General features: G+C 31.6%; 1 protein-coding gene across 2 annotated transcripts; it reads right to left on the reverse strand.

Annotated features, from left to right (window-relative positions):
- Positions 1-5,976: 5,976 nt before the first annotated feature.
- On the reverse strand, positions 5,977-18,437 carry LOC106677144 (acyl-CoA Delta-9 desaturase). 2 transcript variants are annotated; one of them, XM_067051958.1, is made up of 7 exons: positions 18,396-18,437; positions 15,521-15,552; positions 15,247-15,437; positions 10,884-11,014; positions 10,598-10,803; positions 9,441-9,626; positions 5,977-6,328 (listed from the first exon to the last, which is right to left on the reverse strand). In XM_067051958.1, the coding sequence occupies exons 3-7, from the start codon at positions 15,422-15,424 to the stop codon at positions 6,082-6,084; spliced, it is 948 nt and encodes a 315-aa protein (XP_066908059.1). In that variant the 5' UTR covers positions 15,425-15,437; positions 15,521-15,552; positions 18,396-18,437; the 3' UTR covers positions 5,977-6,081. The 2 variants fall into 2 exon arrangements, with proteins under 2 accessions (XP_066908059.1, XP_024217367.1); XM_024361599.2 differs by having other exon boundaries at positions 15,247-15,436; positions 15,516-15,552; positions 18,396-18,434.
- Positions 18,438-19,270: the final 833 nt, after the last annotated feature.

Here is a 19,270-nt window from a genome sequence, read left to right on the forward strand (position 1 = left end):
TTTTGTTGGAAAGCTTAAAAATAACAAAACGAAATGAATTAAGTTGGCTCGGAATACAAACATTTATTTGGCTAAGCTAATTGGAAACATAAATTAGAATAAAAATAAACGTTTCACAAATAAAAGTGTATTTCAAGATAAAATAAAATGAAATGAAAGAAAAATAAAATTTAGAAAATCAATAAATATAAAATACTGCTGGTGAACTCCATTAGGTCACAGGCGAGATGGGCCCTCAGGAATTTGTTAACCGCTCCGAAAGGTCTAAGATGTTTCCAAATCCGATTGTTCAAATAGTACAAGAGTCCATGAGGAGAAAAAAGGGAGTTATCTCTCACCTACTTTTGATTACTTTAATGAAAACTATGTATAATTAATAGTCAAAATTGATGAGTCTGCCAAGTATAGGTAGGGGGAATAAAAAATGGTGGCTGTTTAAAACCGATAAAAAAATTTAATTTTTAATTCGGAGCTCTATATCTTAAAAAGTAGGAACAACACAAGAAAACCTAAGAGAACATCATTTAAAGATGAGCAAATTTGCTAAAATATGAGCCCTAAAAGAGTTATTTACGTTAAATAGTTCTCGAGATATACCTAAAAAGGGCTCATTCTTCATAAAAATGTTGTATGGAACGTACTGAAAGATTAGTAGTTAGTGAATTTATTTTGAAAAATCTATATCTCAAAAACCATTTGACGTACAAATGTCTATTAGGACTCAAATTAAAGCTAGTTTAATGAGCTATAAAGTAGTTTATTATGTTTATCTTGGTAGGAGTAATAGTTTTCATGAAATATGCTAATATAAATTGATTTATAGTTGTTCGAACAAATTTGTATTTATCAAATTTATATTCATATGTGAATTTCATAAAAACTACTACCCCTACGAAGATAAGTGTCATAAACTACTTTATAGTAAGTTAAATTTTCTTTATTTTGAGTGTTGACAGACATATGTGCGTCTTTTGGGTCTAGAGAGATATTTTTCAAAAATTCAACATTTTATACGAACAACTAGAAATTAACACTTTGTGGGTTTATTTTGTCAAGTATAATAAAAATTACTACTCCTGCAAAGATAAACATTATGAATTATTTTATGGTAAATTTAACTAGCTTTAATGTGATTGCTGACAGACATCTGTACGTCCTATGTTTTCTGAAATAAAGTTTTCATAAATCAAACTTATTGTCCAGTTGTTCGGAATATAAATAAATCAATTTAATTTAGCTAATATCATGAAAACTACAGCTCCTACGAAAGTGAAGGTCATAAACTACTTTATAGTCCATTATACTAGCTTTAGTTTGATCGCTACTAGACCTCTGTACGTCACATAGTTCCTGAGATATAGATTTCCCAAAATAAATTAACTAACTACTGATATTTCAGTACATTTTTATGAAATGTTGCTTTTTAGAAGGCTATATCTCGAGAACTATTGGACGTAAATAGCTCTATTAGGGCTAATATTTCAGAAAATCTACTCTTCTTTAAATAATGTTATTTTAGATTTTCTAGTGTTGTTGATAGTTTTAAGATATAGAGCTCCGAATGAAAACTTTTTTTTTTAAAGGTTTTGAAACAGGCGCCATTTTTTATTTCCCCTACGTATACTTGACAGACTCATCAGTTTTGACTAGTAATTATTCATAGTTTCCATTAAAGCAATCAAAAATTGGGGTGAGATAACTGCTTTTTTTTTCTTCCCGGCTCTTGGATTATGAGGAACCATCTCGCCTCTGACCCATCGGCGTTCGTCCGGCTGTATTGTATTTTATTATATTTATTAATTTCGTTATTATTTCATTTTATTTTATTTTATCACGGAGAGCAGTTTTACTTTAACTTTGTTCTTTATTTTAGTTTTGAAGGTTTTATGTTTTCAATTGTTATCTTAGCCAAAAAAATGTTTATAATCCAAGCCTCCTTTTTTTTTTTTGTTCTTTATAAGTTTTCCTTTAGAAAGACATCGTCATTTTGAGGAGGCCTTAATACCTTTCTTATTATTAAGAACCAATCTTCCTAATACATCACAGTGCTCCAGCGGTAAACTTGAGAGTTATAAAGCAGCATATTTAGTATAAGTTTGTTTATATTAAATTATAAAATCTCTTGCAAAAGGAAGACGTTTCAAAGTAATTTTTTTTATTAATGAGCCATTAATTATCAATTAATTCATTTTAAAAAGTTGACAATTATTGACATTATGAAGCAAGTTAAGCCCCTTTGCAGGCCTAAGGAAAAGTTGGAACACACTAAGGTCTATACTTACTTAGAAGTACTTTTTAAGTCCTAAGGAATAGCATTTTATCCAGAAGTCCTTTGTTTCCAGGAGAAAAGTATTGGAGATTTTGTAAAAAGTTATAAGCGATTCATGGGAGACAAAAATTCTTCTATAATGATTCTATGGTGTCTTCAACCATTCTGTACTATTCTGAAATATGGAGCTTAAGATACCTAGATACTACTGAAGTGGTATATCTAAAGTTCCTGAAGAAACTATTTAGGTGGCCAAGGAATACTGCCAACTACATTGTTCGTCTCGAAACTGACTGAAACGCCTTGAGCGTCAGAGTTTTGACCAAGATTATAAATTACTGGTTCATATTGTCACTTATACCTGAAGAGAGGTTACCGAAACTCTGTTTCAACAAACTAATTTCGCTGGATAAAAAAAATCCTGATATAAACTTTAATTGGGTCACAAAAGTCAGAACAATAGCTTCTCATTATGGCTGTAAAGAAGAGTTCGATAATGTATACCCAACTTGATTATTAAAATACAACGATAAAATACTGGAATAGTTAGAAAACCATAACCTATTTACTGACATCCAACTATCCACAAACTCCAAGAATAATCCCATAGAACTATTTCCAGCTCAGAGTCCTACTTGATGTATAGAGCTAAGATAAAAATGCTAAGATCAATATGTCAGTAAAGAGTTTCAAATCCCGAATTAATTATGTTTTACATAAAAAACAAAAGTTTCTACTTCAAAATCCAGTAAACCTGAACTTTCTGTAACCAGTAACTGTAACATTTCTAACAGCATTTTGCACAACCTTTTCTACTTTGAAAAGCTAATAGAAGACAGACAAGTAAAGTCAATTTTAAAAAAAATTCTAATTCTAAAGTCATTTTGAAAACCTAGCTGATATTATAGAACATTTAATTTTACGTTAACGTTCCGCGTTTAATCGAAATCGTTATAGACATTTTTGCAAAAAAAAAAAAAAATGTAAGAAATCGATTCTGTAGAGTGGCACATTAGTCGATTTTATCGTAAAAGTTCATATTGCATTAGTAACATACCGCCACCTTCATAAATATAATTTCAATTTCGCAAAACGATTCGTTTTTGGGCTAGGCTTCTATTAGTTTCTTGCATCTTGATTAAACACATTGACATTGGATACTATAATATAGAAAATATGAGAATAGTTCAAGTATTTTAAAGCAAGACATGTTTTTTTTTGGGGGGGGGAGGGTTAGCACTTAGTTTTATGTGGGAAATTATTAAATAAAACAGTTGTGATTAAACCTATTATTTAAATGTATGATTAAGTCTTCTTTAATGCAAACTAAATCTTTTCCAGTTTTAGTTTTACAGGGTTAGATGGCAGAAAACAAGATATTCTTCGGAGAAAACTCATTACAATTCATTGACTAACAGATTAAAAACATAAATTAGAAAATACAGAATTCAAATTTCCATAATTTAACAGAAAACCTAAATACCACTGACAAATCATTATAGAAAGCTAATAAAATACAAATCTTCTTACTGAAAATAAGAATTAGACACGATCAGATGAAGAGAAAACTCAATTGTTCGGTGAACACCACAAAACTTTTAACCCCCATCCTGATATCCTTGATCTAACCCATTTTGAACATGTTGAAGTAGATATAACAATTCCACTCCAAATGACCCTTCCTCCTAAAGCCTTTCATCTCTCAGAAATAATAAACATCATCCACCTATTACCTTCCAAAAAATCTCCTAGCCCCGATCTTATCACATCACATATTCTGAAACAGCTTCCTCGTAAAGCCATCCTATTCCTTACCTATATCTATAATGCTACTCTCCGATCCACCTATTTCCCTGACCCTTGGAAAATATCTAAAATAAAGATGTTTCCCAAACCCACTAAGCTACTTCAGTATCCATCTTCCTACCGTCCTATTTCCCACCTGCCTATGCCCAAAATCCTTGAAAAACTCGTATTAAAACGACTCTATTCAATTCTTGATTCACATCATGTTATTCCTGACCACCAGTTTGGATTTAGATAATCCAACACACTACCATACTACAATGTCATCTAGTAGTTGATGTAATATCTTCCACATTGGAGCGCGGAATGTACAGCACGGGAGTCCTCCTCGATGTTGAACAAGCTTTTGATCGAGTCTGGCATCCAGAACTGCTCTATAAACTTTGTCGATTCCAACCCCCTACATATTTCCTTTTAATCCGCTCCTACCTCTCTGATAGAACCTTTAAAGTAAATCATAACCTGCCCTACTCATCCCTCTTTTCTGAGTCCACTAATGTTTCTCAAGGTAGTATCCAGTATCCAGGTACCATTCTTTATACGAATGATATCCCAACTCACCCTAACACAGTCCCAACAACATACGCTGATGACACATCTATACTGTCCGTAAACAATGACCCTAGTAATGCATCACAAACACTACAGACAATCATAAAATCCATTGAATAATGGTTTCATAACTGGAGAATCAAAATAAATCCTGACAAATCCCACCAGATCACCTTTACGCCTAACGCCTAACGCATGTTGAACAGATTCGATACTTAGGACTCCATCTTGACATGAGACTTACACGGAATCCACATACAAGACCGAAACGACAAGAAACTGCTCGTAGATTCCGATTGCTACAACACTTACTTGAAAAACGCTATAAACTTCCCATTCACTACAAAGAATTAGTATACATTACGATAATCAGACCAATTTGGACATATGGAATTGAGCTCTGGGGCTCTACCAAATCATCAAATTCCTCCCGTATCCAAACATTACAATCCAAAATTCTCCATAAAATCCTTGGTGCTCCTTATTATGACACTAATCCACAAAGATCTTAACATCCCTTTTGTTGCAGATTTGGCCCGAAATAGACATGTGTCTTTTCATTTCAAACTCCTTACCCATCCTAACCCATTAGTTCTTAATCTCTCATCTTTAACAATCCTTAATAATCTTCCAAGGCATCTGAAAAGAAGATGGCCATGGGACCTTCTAATTTAAATTAATTTTTGAAGTTCCAACATTGGGTGGTTCCTTCCCAAGATTTTCAGGTTTTTGAAACATACAATATATTTACTTATTGTATTTTTTGTACAGTTGTAAATTACAATAAATAAATTTTAAAAAAAGTTTTACAGTGACCTGGGGTTTATCTTTTTCCTTCTTCGATTCTACTGTAACGCACCTAGCATTTCCATTCGGATGTGGTAACTTAACTGATTTATGTAGTACTGTGATTGTTTATAGTAATTTGCATATAAACGATGCTGAAAACCAAAAAAAATCTAAATAAAATTACTTTTCTAGAATTCAATTTCCATTTTTAATCCATCATCATAATCGAGGAATTTATTCAGGCGTCATTATCATGATAGCCTTTTGTTTTATCGCTAACTCAAATTACTATGACCTATTATAATCGAAAATTGAATTCTAAATCGATTTTGTTCTAGTTTATGACGCAAATCTTCCGAAACCGTAAATAAATAAGATAGAGAGATAAAGAGGCATGCCGATAGAGTAAGAGAGTCAATACATATTGCGGCTTGATCTCTTCTCCTGCTTCATGTTAGATATTGTTTAGAAGTTTTATAATTTAGGTTAAATAATTCTGAGAGGGTGTTTAACTTAGGTTAGATATTGTTTAGTAGGTTAAATAATGCATCTTATCATAATAAAAATTGAGAAAAATTTATTAAAATACAATAAATATTTTGTGAGATGGAAAACATGTTTACATAAACACATTCTTTCCCATTATATACAGTTTAGCCATTAGTTTAATAGGCTGGGTGGGAACCGTCGCCATACATATGGACCCTGTTCAATGTCATTTCTTTGGTGGCTCTTTTCAAATCGTATGCTAGGCCTATCCTACCGAGAAAATCCAATAACGTTCCAGAAAAGTTATAGTCTCTTCCAAGTTCAGCTGCGTAACAGTCCCAAGGAAATGTATGGTGGTAGTTGTGCCAGCCTTCACCCATCCCAAACGCAGCGACATATATGTTCTCAACTGGGCTAATATTTCTGTGCAAAAACGCCATATTAGTTTGTACATAGTAAAATTTATATCTATCAGTAAACTACTGCTAAATGGCTTAAAGAGAAATTCTATTATTCACTGATTAATTGTGAAAATATTCTTAGAAACACACATACGTAAAAAATAACATTTTTTGTAGAAAGATAGTCCGGATGGTGGTAAATAAAGGTATCAACATAGAAAAATAAAAACATTTATTGTTAACCAAGGTTTCGCCCCACTTATAATATTATTAACCGCTACTCGAACTATCTTGTTACAATACTTCATACAGTCAACTATCATCTTCCAACAACATTTTTTATTCGTTTTTCATTTTCATTTACAAATAATTTTATTTATTTTTTAACACATTTTTATTAAGAATTTTAAACACATTTATATTTTAGAGACGTTTCATTCTTTTTTTTTTCTTTTTTTTTTTTAAACATGAGACACTTTCAAAATTTAAGTGTAGATATAACTCCAGATATATCTGTGGATTGTCAAATTTCTCTTTCTTTTTTCCATATCTTGTCACTATTATACCCAGATTCACAAAGAGACTATTTGTTACTCCTGTAATTGTAATAGTGAATAGACGTGGAAAAAAGAAAATGAAATTTGACAATCCACAGATATATCTGGAATTTAAAAATAAAAAAAAGCCCGATGAGGATAAATGCCAGCGCATACTTCAGAAGTTTCAGAAGAAAGATGTATTCCACTAAAAAATAATTTATATAAGTTGCGGTCTGAGTCAGCTGACTGAGGGAATCAGCTGATCGTAGGTATATAAGACATGTACCGAATAAAATAAAGCTAGTATTTTACAGCAGTTCAAGTGTTAGATGTTATTCCTTCTTCTCTTTTTTTGCATTTTGCTTTCGCCAATACTTAACTGGTGCCGAAACCCGGGACTTTAAATACTGGAGTAATATTTACTTTAAAGAAGATTTTTTTATTTGACAAAATAAACTCACAAAGTGTTAATTTCTAGTTGTTCGTATAAAATGTTGGATTTTTGAAAAAATATATCTCTAGATCCATAAGACGCACATATATCTACCAATACTCAAAATAAAGGAAATTTAACTTTCTATAAAGTAGTTTATGACACATATCTTCGTAGGGATAGTAGTTTTTATGATATTCGCATACAAATATAAATTTGGCAAATGAAAATTTGTCCGAACAACTATAAAATTTCATGAAAACTACTAAATAATTAAAGTAATCAGAAATTGGGGTGAGATAACTGCCTTTTATGCTGCGTGGCCTCATGTTATGAATGTTATGATATGAAAGTAAGGAGATTAAAATAGGCGGGCCATGTGGCTCGAAGTAAACCATCAGGACGCTTCTACACAACAATGAATACCAGTATTGTTTACAAGAGACCACGTGAGAGGCCAATAACCATATGGATATGGGAGTGGAGAAAGCTGGTTCGGGGGTAAGAACTAACCTAAAATTAAAATTACCAAATATTTGTGCGATTCTCAAACGGCAGGGAAAATTTTGAATTTTGTTTTCAAATTCATAAAGTAAAATGGTGTAATCTTTGGAAACTGTTGACATTTAAAAATATATCATGCAAAGATTTTTAGCATGATATATTTTATTCAGAATATCATATTTTACATACAGAATATCATTATTTTGTTAGAATATCATATTATGATAAATGATATTCAGATTTTTATGCAAAAATTTTTGGATTTGATCTATTAGGAGATTGCTTGAAGAGTAATTAAATTTTCAAGCAAGATAAACTAACGAAAAAATTTAATAACAAGAAATCTTTATAGTATCTGTGATTTATTAGTGAAGATACAGAAAACAATTATTGTATTATCCTATTAGTATATGTTGTCTTTAATATACTAACGTGACAAAGATAGTAACTCCATTGCCGTAACATGCAAACATAAAGTAACATGTAAGACGTCTGCTTTGCTTTGATATGTGACAAAATTGATTTGTTTATTGTATTGGGTCCGAATTTCGTTACCATTTTTTTAAAAAAACATTTAGCTATAATTTATTTTACATAACTATCTAATAGTGGTTTGATAATTTTTATCTTTAAAATTAAGGGGAAAGTCTTCTTTTTATTTTTTGAGACAGAATTTTTTTTATCTGATTTCTGATCCTCTCTGAAATCCCTGATTGTCTGAAATTCAAATTTTAATTTAATTACTGGTCATTTCATTTATTCACTGTAGGATTCTTGAAACGTAAGCTGGAAGACAGAAGTGAGAATGGCAGAGGACTCACTCAATATAAAACAATATGCGTTGTTAGCCACAATAATTACATATTTAAATTTTTAAAAACTATGTATGTAATTTATTAAATTTATATCCTATTCAGTGTAAATGTGACTAGTCATTATTTTTATTATTAGTATTATTTATTTTACATGAACATAAATTAATAATGTTCATTTTATTTATCCTTCTGTTTATATTTATCTAGAGAGAAATGTTATTTATTTATTTTTTTTTAAATTTTAATATGAATGTGATCAGTTATCATTATTACTTATTGCCCCACAACATTATGGCAGATTGTACTATTTATCAATAATAAAGTGTTTATTTGAAAAACTAATCAAACAAAGTGGACATGTGATTATTACAATGACTAGGACTAGTGATTATTATTTTTTTAAATTTATTTGTTTATTATTATTATTACTGTATTTTTAAATATATTTTTTATGTGCACAGTATAATTATGTTAATTTTATTTATACTTATTTTTATATATATTTTGAGAAAAGTGTATTTATTTTTATCTCATTTTTTTTCATTTATTTATTTTTATCCTTATTTTATTAATTTAAGTTTAGTATGAATGTGGTCAGTTATCACTACTACCTATTGCCCAACAACGTTGTGGCAGATTGTAATATTTATCAATAAATAAAGTTTTGAATTACAAAAAAAAAAATATATATCTGATTCAAGACTAGGCTAAACATTTATGTTATGATTACTTGTTGACCAGGAATAGTCCGTAGTTAGTGATTCACTCATAAGCATTTATGGAAAATTATTGTCTTCATTATAATAGCATATTGATGATAATATGATTTATCCAAATACTTACTTATCATACGGCCTGGTACCATAGATATGAGCAAAACTATTCACAGACCAAGTTATGTTCAGCTGTGTTACATATCTGGCAAAATAGGAAACCAGGAAGCTGTTCATAAACGTCTCATTCCAAAAATAGCATGGGATCGCTACTGGGATCAGAATTGCAAAAATGAGGTACAGAATTTTGTAGTGCCTGGAATTAACAAAACATAAAACAATTTACCAAATACTCATTCATGAGATGAATAGAAAACATGAATAATTAACTACGTTACTATCTTACGTTATTTAAAGAATGAGGAAGTCTTGTTTGTGAAATGAAGGTCACTTGAGGAGTGGAGATGCAAAAGGAAATAAATTGAAATTCGAAAATTTTTCAGGAAACAAAAACAATAAATTTAATTTAGAATTTCATTTTTAAATCCACAAACTCTAATAAATTCAATTTAGTTTACATTGAATGGGTGATTGGAGCACTTTTGATGTGTTTGTGTATTTTTGTTTTCTGTGATACTATGCAAATCATCATGATCTATTTGTCCCTTTTTAATTTCCCTTTATACGATCTATTTTTTTCTTTTTTTATATCGTCCTTCGAATATTTTAAAGTATACCTTCAGAGTTACGGATTATAGTCAAATGGGTTGATGACTTACAATTATAACGTTCTGTACATCGGCCCATTCAGCCATATTTCATAAAATAACGAAGAATAAATTCCACAAAAATTATTTCTCAAGGAAATATGTCTTAAATATACGCTTCCAATTTTATGAAGAGGTGGGAAAAAACATGTGGTTCGGAACCTCTAAACTTTAAATTCTGTCCTGGATCAATCTTATCCCCATTTCTATTTTCCCTCCTCTTACCATGAACCTAGGAATTCTAGGAAGGTTTAAGGAGGTTTAGGAACCTAGGAAGATTTAAGAAGGTTTAGGAACATAGGAAGGTTTAAGAAGGTTTAGGAAAAAGTCCTAGAGTTATCTAGTGCCTCTATACACATCATGAAAAAATTGGGACTTGTTAGACAAGACATTGGTCCCCCCTAACCCAATGGTATGTTTTGTTAGCATCAATTTTTTTTTTTTTTTTTTTTTTTTTTTTTAATGAAACTTCTGTGAAATCAAATAGCAAGTGACAATTTAATTAAAAATTAACAATTACTTTTTCTGGAACATGATCCATGGATCTGCCTCAAGATCCGACATGTCCATTTGTCTACCCTTTGCTATGACTTCAGGATGTTTCTGTATCATCAACCACCCTATATGCGAGAAGAAGAAACCTCTAGTAGAGTTGTGAGGGTCAGCGTCGGTATCGCTGTACTTATGGTGCTGCCTGTGGTCTCGAACCCATACCCACAAGCAGTTCTGAAATAAAAATAAACTTTGATGTAAATATATATTTCAAGAAGTCTTCCAAAATCCTTTGTTAAACTTTAAATCCTTACTTGGCCTGACATCGTTTGTCCAATTAGGCAGATAAGGCGCAAAGGTAACTTCGCTTTAAAGCTCCGGTGTGCCCACAATCGGTGAGCTCCAATAGTAACGCATAGTCCACAGTAATAACCAAGTACAACAGCTGTAGTAAATATCGATATTCAAACATCTTAATTGTATTTATGGTATTTTTAAACAAATATACCTACATGTTTTCTATTCTTGTTTTTTTTTTTTTTATTATTTATTTAATGTAAATTACAACTGTTACAAAGTAATAAAATAAGTAAATATGTTGTATGTTTCATATACACTTGAAAATCTTGGGAAAGAACTATCCATTGGTGGTACTTCAAACATCAATTTAAATTAGAAGGTCCCGCGGCCATCTTCTTTTCAGACGCCTCGGAGGATTATCAGGGATTGTTAAGGATGAAAGATTAAGAATTAATGGATTAGAATGGTTAAGGAGTTTGGAATGAAAAGACGCATATCTCTTTTGGGTCAAATCTGCAACGAATGGGATGTTAAGGTCAATACAATAATATCAATTTAAAAAAAAAAATAAATAATAGTTTTATTATTATTTTTAATAAATAATGATCAGTGAGGTAGGAGCGGATTATAAGGAAATATGTTGGGGGTAGGAATTGACGAAGTTTATAGAGCAGACCTGGGTGCCAGACTCGATCAAAAGCTTGTTCAACATCGAAGAAGACTGTTCTTGTTTTTTTTTTTAAATATTTACTGACTTAAGCGCCCAGTAAGACCGCTACGTCCCGATTTTCAAAAGTAAAAGAATATGTAACAGATAACGTGGCCATACATTACACCACTCCACTCTGCCCCAGACTTACGGATATATAATTATACGGATATATAATATATTACGGATATATAACAGGAGTGGAGCGGTATGGATCGGTTTGGAGTGGTACGGGTCGGTCTGGTCTCAGCGGGCGCTATGCCTAAGAGCTCTCCTAGTATTATTTCTTTATTACTATATCGATCAGATTGGTATTACATGGTTAATGTTACACTTTGTTAGTCGTTTTTATTTAATACTTGATAAGAGAGGGAGGATAAGAAGGGGGTTGTCAGAAAAATATCCTAATCTATTTACAATGCTCTGACCATAAACAATAATATTTTTTGTTTATTTATTTAATGTAATTTACAACTGTAAAAAATAATGCAATAAGTAAATATGTTGTATGTTGCATATACACTTGAAAATCTTGGGAAGGAACCACTCATTGGTGGTACTTCAAACATTAATTTAAATTAGAACATCCCGTGACCATCTTCTTTTCAGACGCCTCGAAAAATTATCAGGGATTGTTGAGGATGAAAGATTAAGAATTAATGGGTTAGAATGGGTAAGGAGTTTGGAATGAAAAGACGCATATCTGTTTTGGGCCAAATCTGCAACGAATGGAATGTTAAGGTCAATACAATAATATCAATTTAAAAAATAAATAAATAAATAATAGTTTTTATAGATAATTAGATTATTTTTAATAAATAATAATATTTATAGAACTAATTATCAGCTTAAAGTTAAAATTAAAGAGGATGGCAGCAAGAACACAACCTTGTGGAAAACCGGCATAGGTTTATCTAATGATGGAATTAGTTTTTTTAAGAATTATTTTTTTTAACATACATATTTTATGTAGAAAGGCTGAAATATTTTCAGTAACTAAAACAGTTAATGAATAAGAAAATACAAATATGGTTGATGGTATGCTAAAATAATGTATCTGAAATTTTCGAAGAGAATAAAGGTTGAAGATTAAGGGAGCAACTAATTTCTAATTTTGATTTTTTCAATATAATATATAAGATATCCACAGCGATAGTGATGTTTGGGAATGCATACTGATAGAGCTTCCTGGATGGTGGCCGCACAAGATCGTAATGATTGGTGGAAGCTGATGCAAGAAACTAGGAATCGACATCGATGTTCCTGACAGTGACTAAGTGTTATTGGGCTAGTCGAGTGTGTACACGTAGCAGTTCATAGTCTAGCCAGTGGTATTTCTTGTCATCTACAGCTTTGGATTGATGTCTTCCATAGTAGTACAGTACTCTTAATTTGATATCCGTTGTGTTGGTTCAAGTTTTTATATATTTGTGATGCCACACTTTCAGTTGGGTCTTTTTGGAATTGTGAAATGAATATAAAACCACGTTAAAATGCAGCGAAACGCAAGATATCCCATTTAAAAATACACCACTTTGGCTTCGCAATAACGATATTAGTATTTATATCAATATTTTAAATATATGTAAAGATTCAGAAAAGATGGTTTGTAGAATGTAATTATTGTCTTCTGAATCACGAAGCTAAAAATTGGGTTACAAGCATAAAACAATTATTTGCTTATATGCTACATTTAGCTTTTGATCGAGACTGGCATCCAGGTCTGCTCTTTAAACTTCGTCAATTCCTTCTCCCTACATATTTCCATTTAATTCGCTCCTACCTCTCTGATAGAACCTTTAAAGTGCATCATAACCTAGCATAGTCATCTCTTTTTACTCAATAACCGGTATTCCTAAAGCTAGTGTCCTAGGTTCCATTATTTATACGTTTTATACAGCTGATATCCCAACTACTTGAACATCTCAGTCAATGCAGCCAAAACGGATTATGTTGTGTTCGCGCACACAGCCCTCAAGAGATCAAGACTGCCGAAGACTCTCCATGTGAATAATACGGTGAGCTCACCTTCCAACTCTATCGTATATTTGGGCGTAAAGCTAGACCGTCATCTTAAGCTCTCTTCTGCCCATTTATATCAAAAGGCGAGAACAGTAAGACGAAAGTCATATCGTCTCAACCACCTGCTCACTTCTCCGGCTCTCTCATTGAGATTGAAGCTGCAGATATACAAAAGTATTCTGAGACCAGCACTACTATATGGGGCACCATTGTTTACCCACATATCAGATGGAACCCAGCGCCTTCTTCAAACTTTTCAGGATTCGATGTTGAGGAAAATCGTAAGCACAACATCGTGGAGGAGGAAGGGGCCACCGGAGCTGCATCACTTGTTCGAGCTGCCAACTGTGCCGGAGTTCATCAACCGACGACACATCAAATTTTTCGATTCACTTCAGTACTGTACGAATCCGTTATTCAACACGTTAACACCTGCCCCCCCCCCTCCGGTGCGTTGGCAACACACTACGTAAGTCACGTAGTATTAGGATTAAGTTTTTATTAGATTTAAGTTTGTTAAATTCAGAAATAATGTGTGCCCCAACACATTATACACTTCAATACAACTCTGACAACAAAAATAATATACTCCAAAATACTCCTAAGAATGTAGATGTTCTACAGTAAAAGGAGAAAGTAGATTGCTTATAAACACGCCATTAAAATTTTGTAGGGGTTTTGAAAAAAATATATAAAAAAAAAAAAAAAGATATCCCAACTCACCCTAACACAGTCCTAAAAACATACGCTGATGACACACGTGTACTTTCTGTAAGAACGACCCTAACTAATGCATCACAAACTCTACAGACACACATAACATCCATTTGAGAATGGTGTTACAACTGGGTAATAAAAATAATAAATCCTATCAGATAATCTTTAGTCTCCGTTCTAAACCTCTACTCTTCTGCCCTACTGTATCATTTTTAAGTACTGCACTAATGCCTGTTGAACAGATTCGATACTTAGAACTCCATCTTGACAAGAGACTTAACTAGAATCTCCCTACAAGACTGAAACGACCAGAAACTGTTCATAGATTTCGATTGCTACAGCACCTACTTGACAAACCCTCTAAACTTCCCATTCACAACAAAAAAAATATTATATACTATGATAATCAGACCAATTCGGAGATATGGAATTGAGCTCTGAGGCACTACCAAACCATCAAATTCCTCCCGGATGTAATCCTTACAATCCAAAATACTACATAAAATCCTTGATGCTCCTTTTAAGTCACTAATAAACTCATCTACAAAGGACTTAACATCCCATTCGTTGCACATTTGGTACAAAACAGATATGCGTCTTTTCATTCCAAACTCCTTACCCATCCTAATCCATTAGTTTCTAATCTCTCATTCTTAACAATCCCTGATAATTCTCTGATGCGTCTGAAAAGAAGATGACCACAGGACCTTCTAATTTAAATTAATGCTTGAAGTTCCACCAATGGGTGGTTCCTTCCCAAGATTTTCAAGTGATTGAAATATTCATCGAATTCACTTATTGTATTTATTATTTTGTACAGTTGTATATTACATTAAATAAATAAATAAAAAATGTTACATCAATGGTTCACGTATTTAGATCATAACATTACTGTATAAACATTAAACCTATATCGAATAATCTCATACCATATATAAATGTTGCCAGCATCACGTTTCCAGATAAAAATCTATACCATGCCCAGATTGCGCCTGCGTGTAGCAAGGCGAATCCAAACACATTAGGCCAAAATATGCTGGGAACAAATGGCTCTTTTTTTTGTTTCAATACTTCCAGTGCCTCCGAGTCCTCACACTTATTTTCCATGGTCCAAATGTACTGAAACACATACGCTAACTTACATGGAATTTATTCAAAGGGAATATTAAAAATAATTATTTACTTTTTCTATAAATACCTTGTTTGGTTAGCTTTTGAGTCAGGTGGTGTACTTCCTGACAAAAAAAAAATTAATTTAAATTATTATTGATTCTAATTATTATTAATTAAAAATATTTAATTTGTCATCAGAAGATGACACTGCAGAGCATTGAGAATTTGGATCTTTCCTTAAACATCCTCTCCGTATATCAGAAATTAGCAGGGTAATAAAAAAAAAAAGAAAAAATAGATTAACTTTATTATATTTATTCTATGATATTTGATTGATTTATTTCTCCAATATTAAATACAAAAAAACAACATAATTTAGCGCACTTGCTCAGCCTCCACTGGCTCACTACCAGTGATGCGGGGAATGGGATGCGCTGGGATCTTTTGAGCTCTGCTCTACCCCTTACACGCGGAGGATAGAGTGGGATCAGGAATCCTCAGGTCGATTTTATAAATATTATATATTAGAGTGTAAATTTTACTAGAGATTATATTTTTTTTCATTCATTTATTTATTTTTTTATATTTTAGTATGCATGAGATCATTCATCACTATTACCTATTGCTCACAACTGTGTGGCAGATTGTAATATCTATCAATAAATAAAAGTATTTAATAATAATAAAATTTTTTTTTCATAAATGCCATTGATGTCCAGCTAATTTTGTATGACATTGAACAAGAACTAACCAACGAACGCACTTTTTAACTTTTTTATTTGAACGTGTTATGAATAAAGTTTCTTTTAGTTTATCAAAAAGGTATTTTTGTCTACTTTTTAACGTTTTAGTCACAGAAATCATCTCAAATTTTCCACAACTAACCTGTATTCTAGGTAAATCGAAGTGATTTTTTTCATAATGTAGAATATTTGAAATTAATTACGTTTGTTAAGAAGTACATATGTGATCAAAAATATCACAATTTAATATTTCAAAAATTTTACTAGAACATTAGAATGTTTTCATACTGAAAATTTATTATCATTAATAACGAACTTAAATGCAATAATTATTATAGATATTAAACAGGATTAAACTAAAATTTAATAAAAGGTTAAAAATTAATCAATTTTAAATGTAGTTGAGACTAAAAACTGAATACAAAATACTGGAAAGTACAAAATACTTCTCGGCCATTTTTAGTAGAATATATTTCACATTTAAACAATTTGGTTTACAAAATTTGGAGTTAAGAAATAGTTACTTATACATAATTAACCCTTATTGGCCGTAGGTCACGTGGGAGGTGACAGCGAAACTAACTACAATCTTAAATTCTTCAGCAAGTTTGTTTTTGGGATCCGTGGTGATTTTGGGCAAATATATAAGGACAATGTTTTCCCATCTATCATTATTACATTTGGTAAGATTGATATGTTGCGACAGTTCACTATCAAGGTACATATATTGGGTTGTAAAATAAGTTCGTAGCATTTTTTACTGGTGATTTCAATAAAACTTTCAAATTATTATAAATATTTTTAATTAATTATGTATGAGCCATTTTGATCTATTACATGTTGCCATCTTTCAGGTAATTTTTCTATGTGCATTTTGCAGTGCTCCAGCTAACTAAAGTGTTTTGAAGGGTCCGAATTAAGTGAAAATCTGTTGGGGCAAGGTCTGGTGAAAAGGGTGGGTGGGGGATCACATCCCACCCAAACTCAAATAATTTCAATCGAGTCTGCCAAGACACGTCAAGACGGGCCTTATCGTGATGGAAAACTATGCCTTTTGTTAACCGTCTGCGCAGCAGATTTTTCTTTTCAGAAATAAAAAAATCATTAAATAATAAAAATGAATTTTTTCTCTTCCATTTTAAGCAAGTAAAATACTACTCAAAGATAAGGAATCTCGGTTGAAACTGAGGCAGAAAATCACTTTAACTAATCCTTTTTATAATGTGCAAACATTATTGACCAAGTATATATGATTTTATAAACACAGAGAGGATTAAATTGAAATATTGAAAAACGCTACGAACTTATTTTACAACCCCCCAATAACATACGGCAGTTAAATGTAGCAGATAATGCGACTGTTTGTCAATCTCCATTACTTGAACTATTTTTTTTTTTTATCTTATATATTTTCATTAATTGATAAATATTACAATCTGCCACAATGTTGGGGATAAGTAATAGTGATAACTGATACTTGTACTATTAACAATCACGTCAGACCCTGTGCGATGTTACCGGCAATGAACGTTGTCATGGCTGTGACTATAAAGTAGTTACACCATGGTGTTGGCTAAAAGTTTTGCCGGAATAACGGAAACGGCACGATAGTTCACTGACAAGGCGTATATAGTTAACACGACAGTTGCTTCACTGACACTACTTTTAATATCAACTATCAAGCAAGAGCTAGTATGACAGTAAAAATCATACAGTTGGAGTTATATCGATCCTCCAAGAACGGGTAAAGTAGCAGGTATTTGTTGGGTAAAACGGGTATTTTCAAAGGACTGTAGGAGGTATTTTTTGGTCGGTAGAATCGGCAGCACTGCTTATTAGATAAGTATCCCTAACAGATCAATTGACATCTTCAGTTATATATCACTCTCTTTTCTAAATAAATAATTATTTGAATCTCATATATGTGTAAAACAAATCATTTCTAACAAAAATTTTATTCTTACAATACTGAAATTCTTTTTCATATTTACCGGATCCAGCTAGTGAGAATCACGTATAGATAGCTAGTCACTGATAGCCACTGATAACAGTTAGCGGCTGTTGTTTTTAATATAAAATCTTTCCTAAGATATTTATCACATCTCAGTACTTCTCAAGGTAATGCCAAAATATATTCAATCAAACCAGAGGTCTTAAATGGATTTTGTTTTTTATATTTTGACAGCAATGGACACGAACGAAAACTAAATATGCCTACCTACCTTTTTTGGTGAGAATCGAGCCTAAACTGTAACCTCATATTGTAACCTTAGCTTTTATACAGTGTCGTAATTAATCAATAATGGATTATGCTAAAACCAATTTAGAGCGATTCATCTTTTCCGACCATTTTAAAAATTCGTGGTTCAATGGTTCGTTTTGGACATAAGAAAGCATTCACGTGGGCCTTTTAGTTTTGTTTACGTCATTTTTTTTTTAAATTAGCACATATGCAATCAGTCAATAATTGTGTGAGCCAACTGCTTGGTAATTATTTGGCCAGTAGAAAACGTTATCGAATACATTCGAGCAGGATACCTTAACCTTTCTCTAAATTTATTAAGATGAGCGTTTATTTATTTTTTTTTTTTATTAGCATTTTGACCTGTTTATTTGAGTTTTAACTTATTTATTCATTTCATTATTTCCTTTAACTATTTTTTTTTTGTTTTTCTATATCCCAATAAATTGGTTTTTGTTTTGTGATTAATCTATTTATTTGTTTTGTTTTTTGAAACCGATTTACTGCTGTGACTGTTGAGTCTTTGATTTGATTTTATATTGCTATCCAATGATAAATTATTTTAATTTGTTCAACGGAAACGTGAGTTGCGGATCCCTGGAGAAGGGAAGTATGAAAGAATGAAATTGGGAGAATAAAATTGCCAGATAAATTGAATAAGATTGTCAAATGGAATAAAATTGTTAAGTATGGCAAATCTTATAAATTTTATAAATTTATTTTATGGCAATCATATAATAAATGTTTTGTTCCTCGATATAGTTTATATACTATTATATTACCCAATACCACCCCTTACTATATTATATAATTAATGGTAACAATATTTTATAAATATAAAGGTATTTAATTGGT

The sequence above is a fragment of the Halyomorpha halys genome, unplaced genomic scaffold, assembly GCF_000696795.3.
Source record: "Halyomorpha halys isolate HHAL.00 unplaced genomic scaffold, Hhal_1.1 Scaffold88.1, whole genome shotgun sequence".
NCBI classification, from domain to species: Eukaryota; Metazoa; Arthropoda; class Insecta; order Hemiptera; family Pentatomidae; genus Halyomorpha; species Halyomorpha halys.

What these genes read in the sequence shown, in the direction of transcription:
- LOC106677144 (XM_067051958.1), bottom strand. Translation starts at nt 15,424, where the DNA reads ATGGAAAATAAGTGTGAGGACTCGGAGGCACTGGAAGTATTGAAACAA. An exon ending in GCTGGCAACATTTATATATG is followed by an intron (nt 11,015 to 15,246) that starts GTATGAGATTAT and finishes TATTTACTACAG; the next exon opens with CTGTTGTACTTGGTTATTAC. An exon ending in GGTACCAGGCCGTATGATAA is followed by an intron (nt 6,329 to 9,440) that starts GTAAGTATTTGG and finishes GTTTTTGCACAG; the next exon opens with AAATATTAGCCCAGTTGAGA.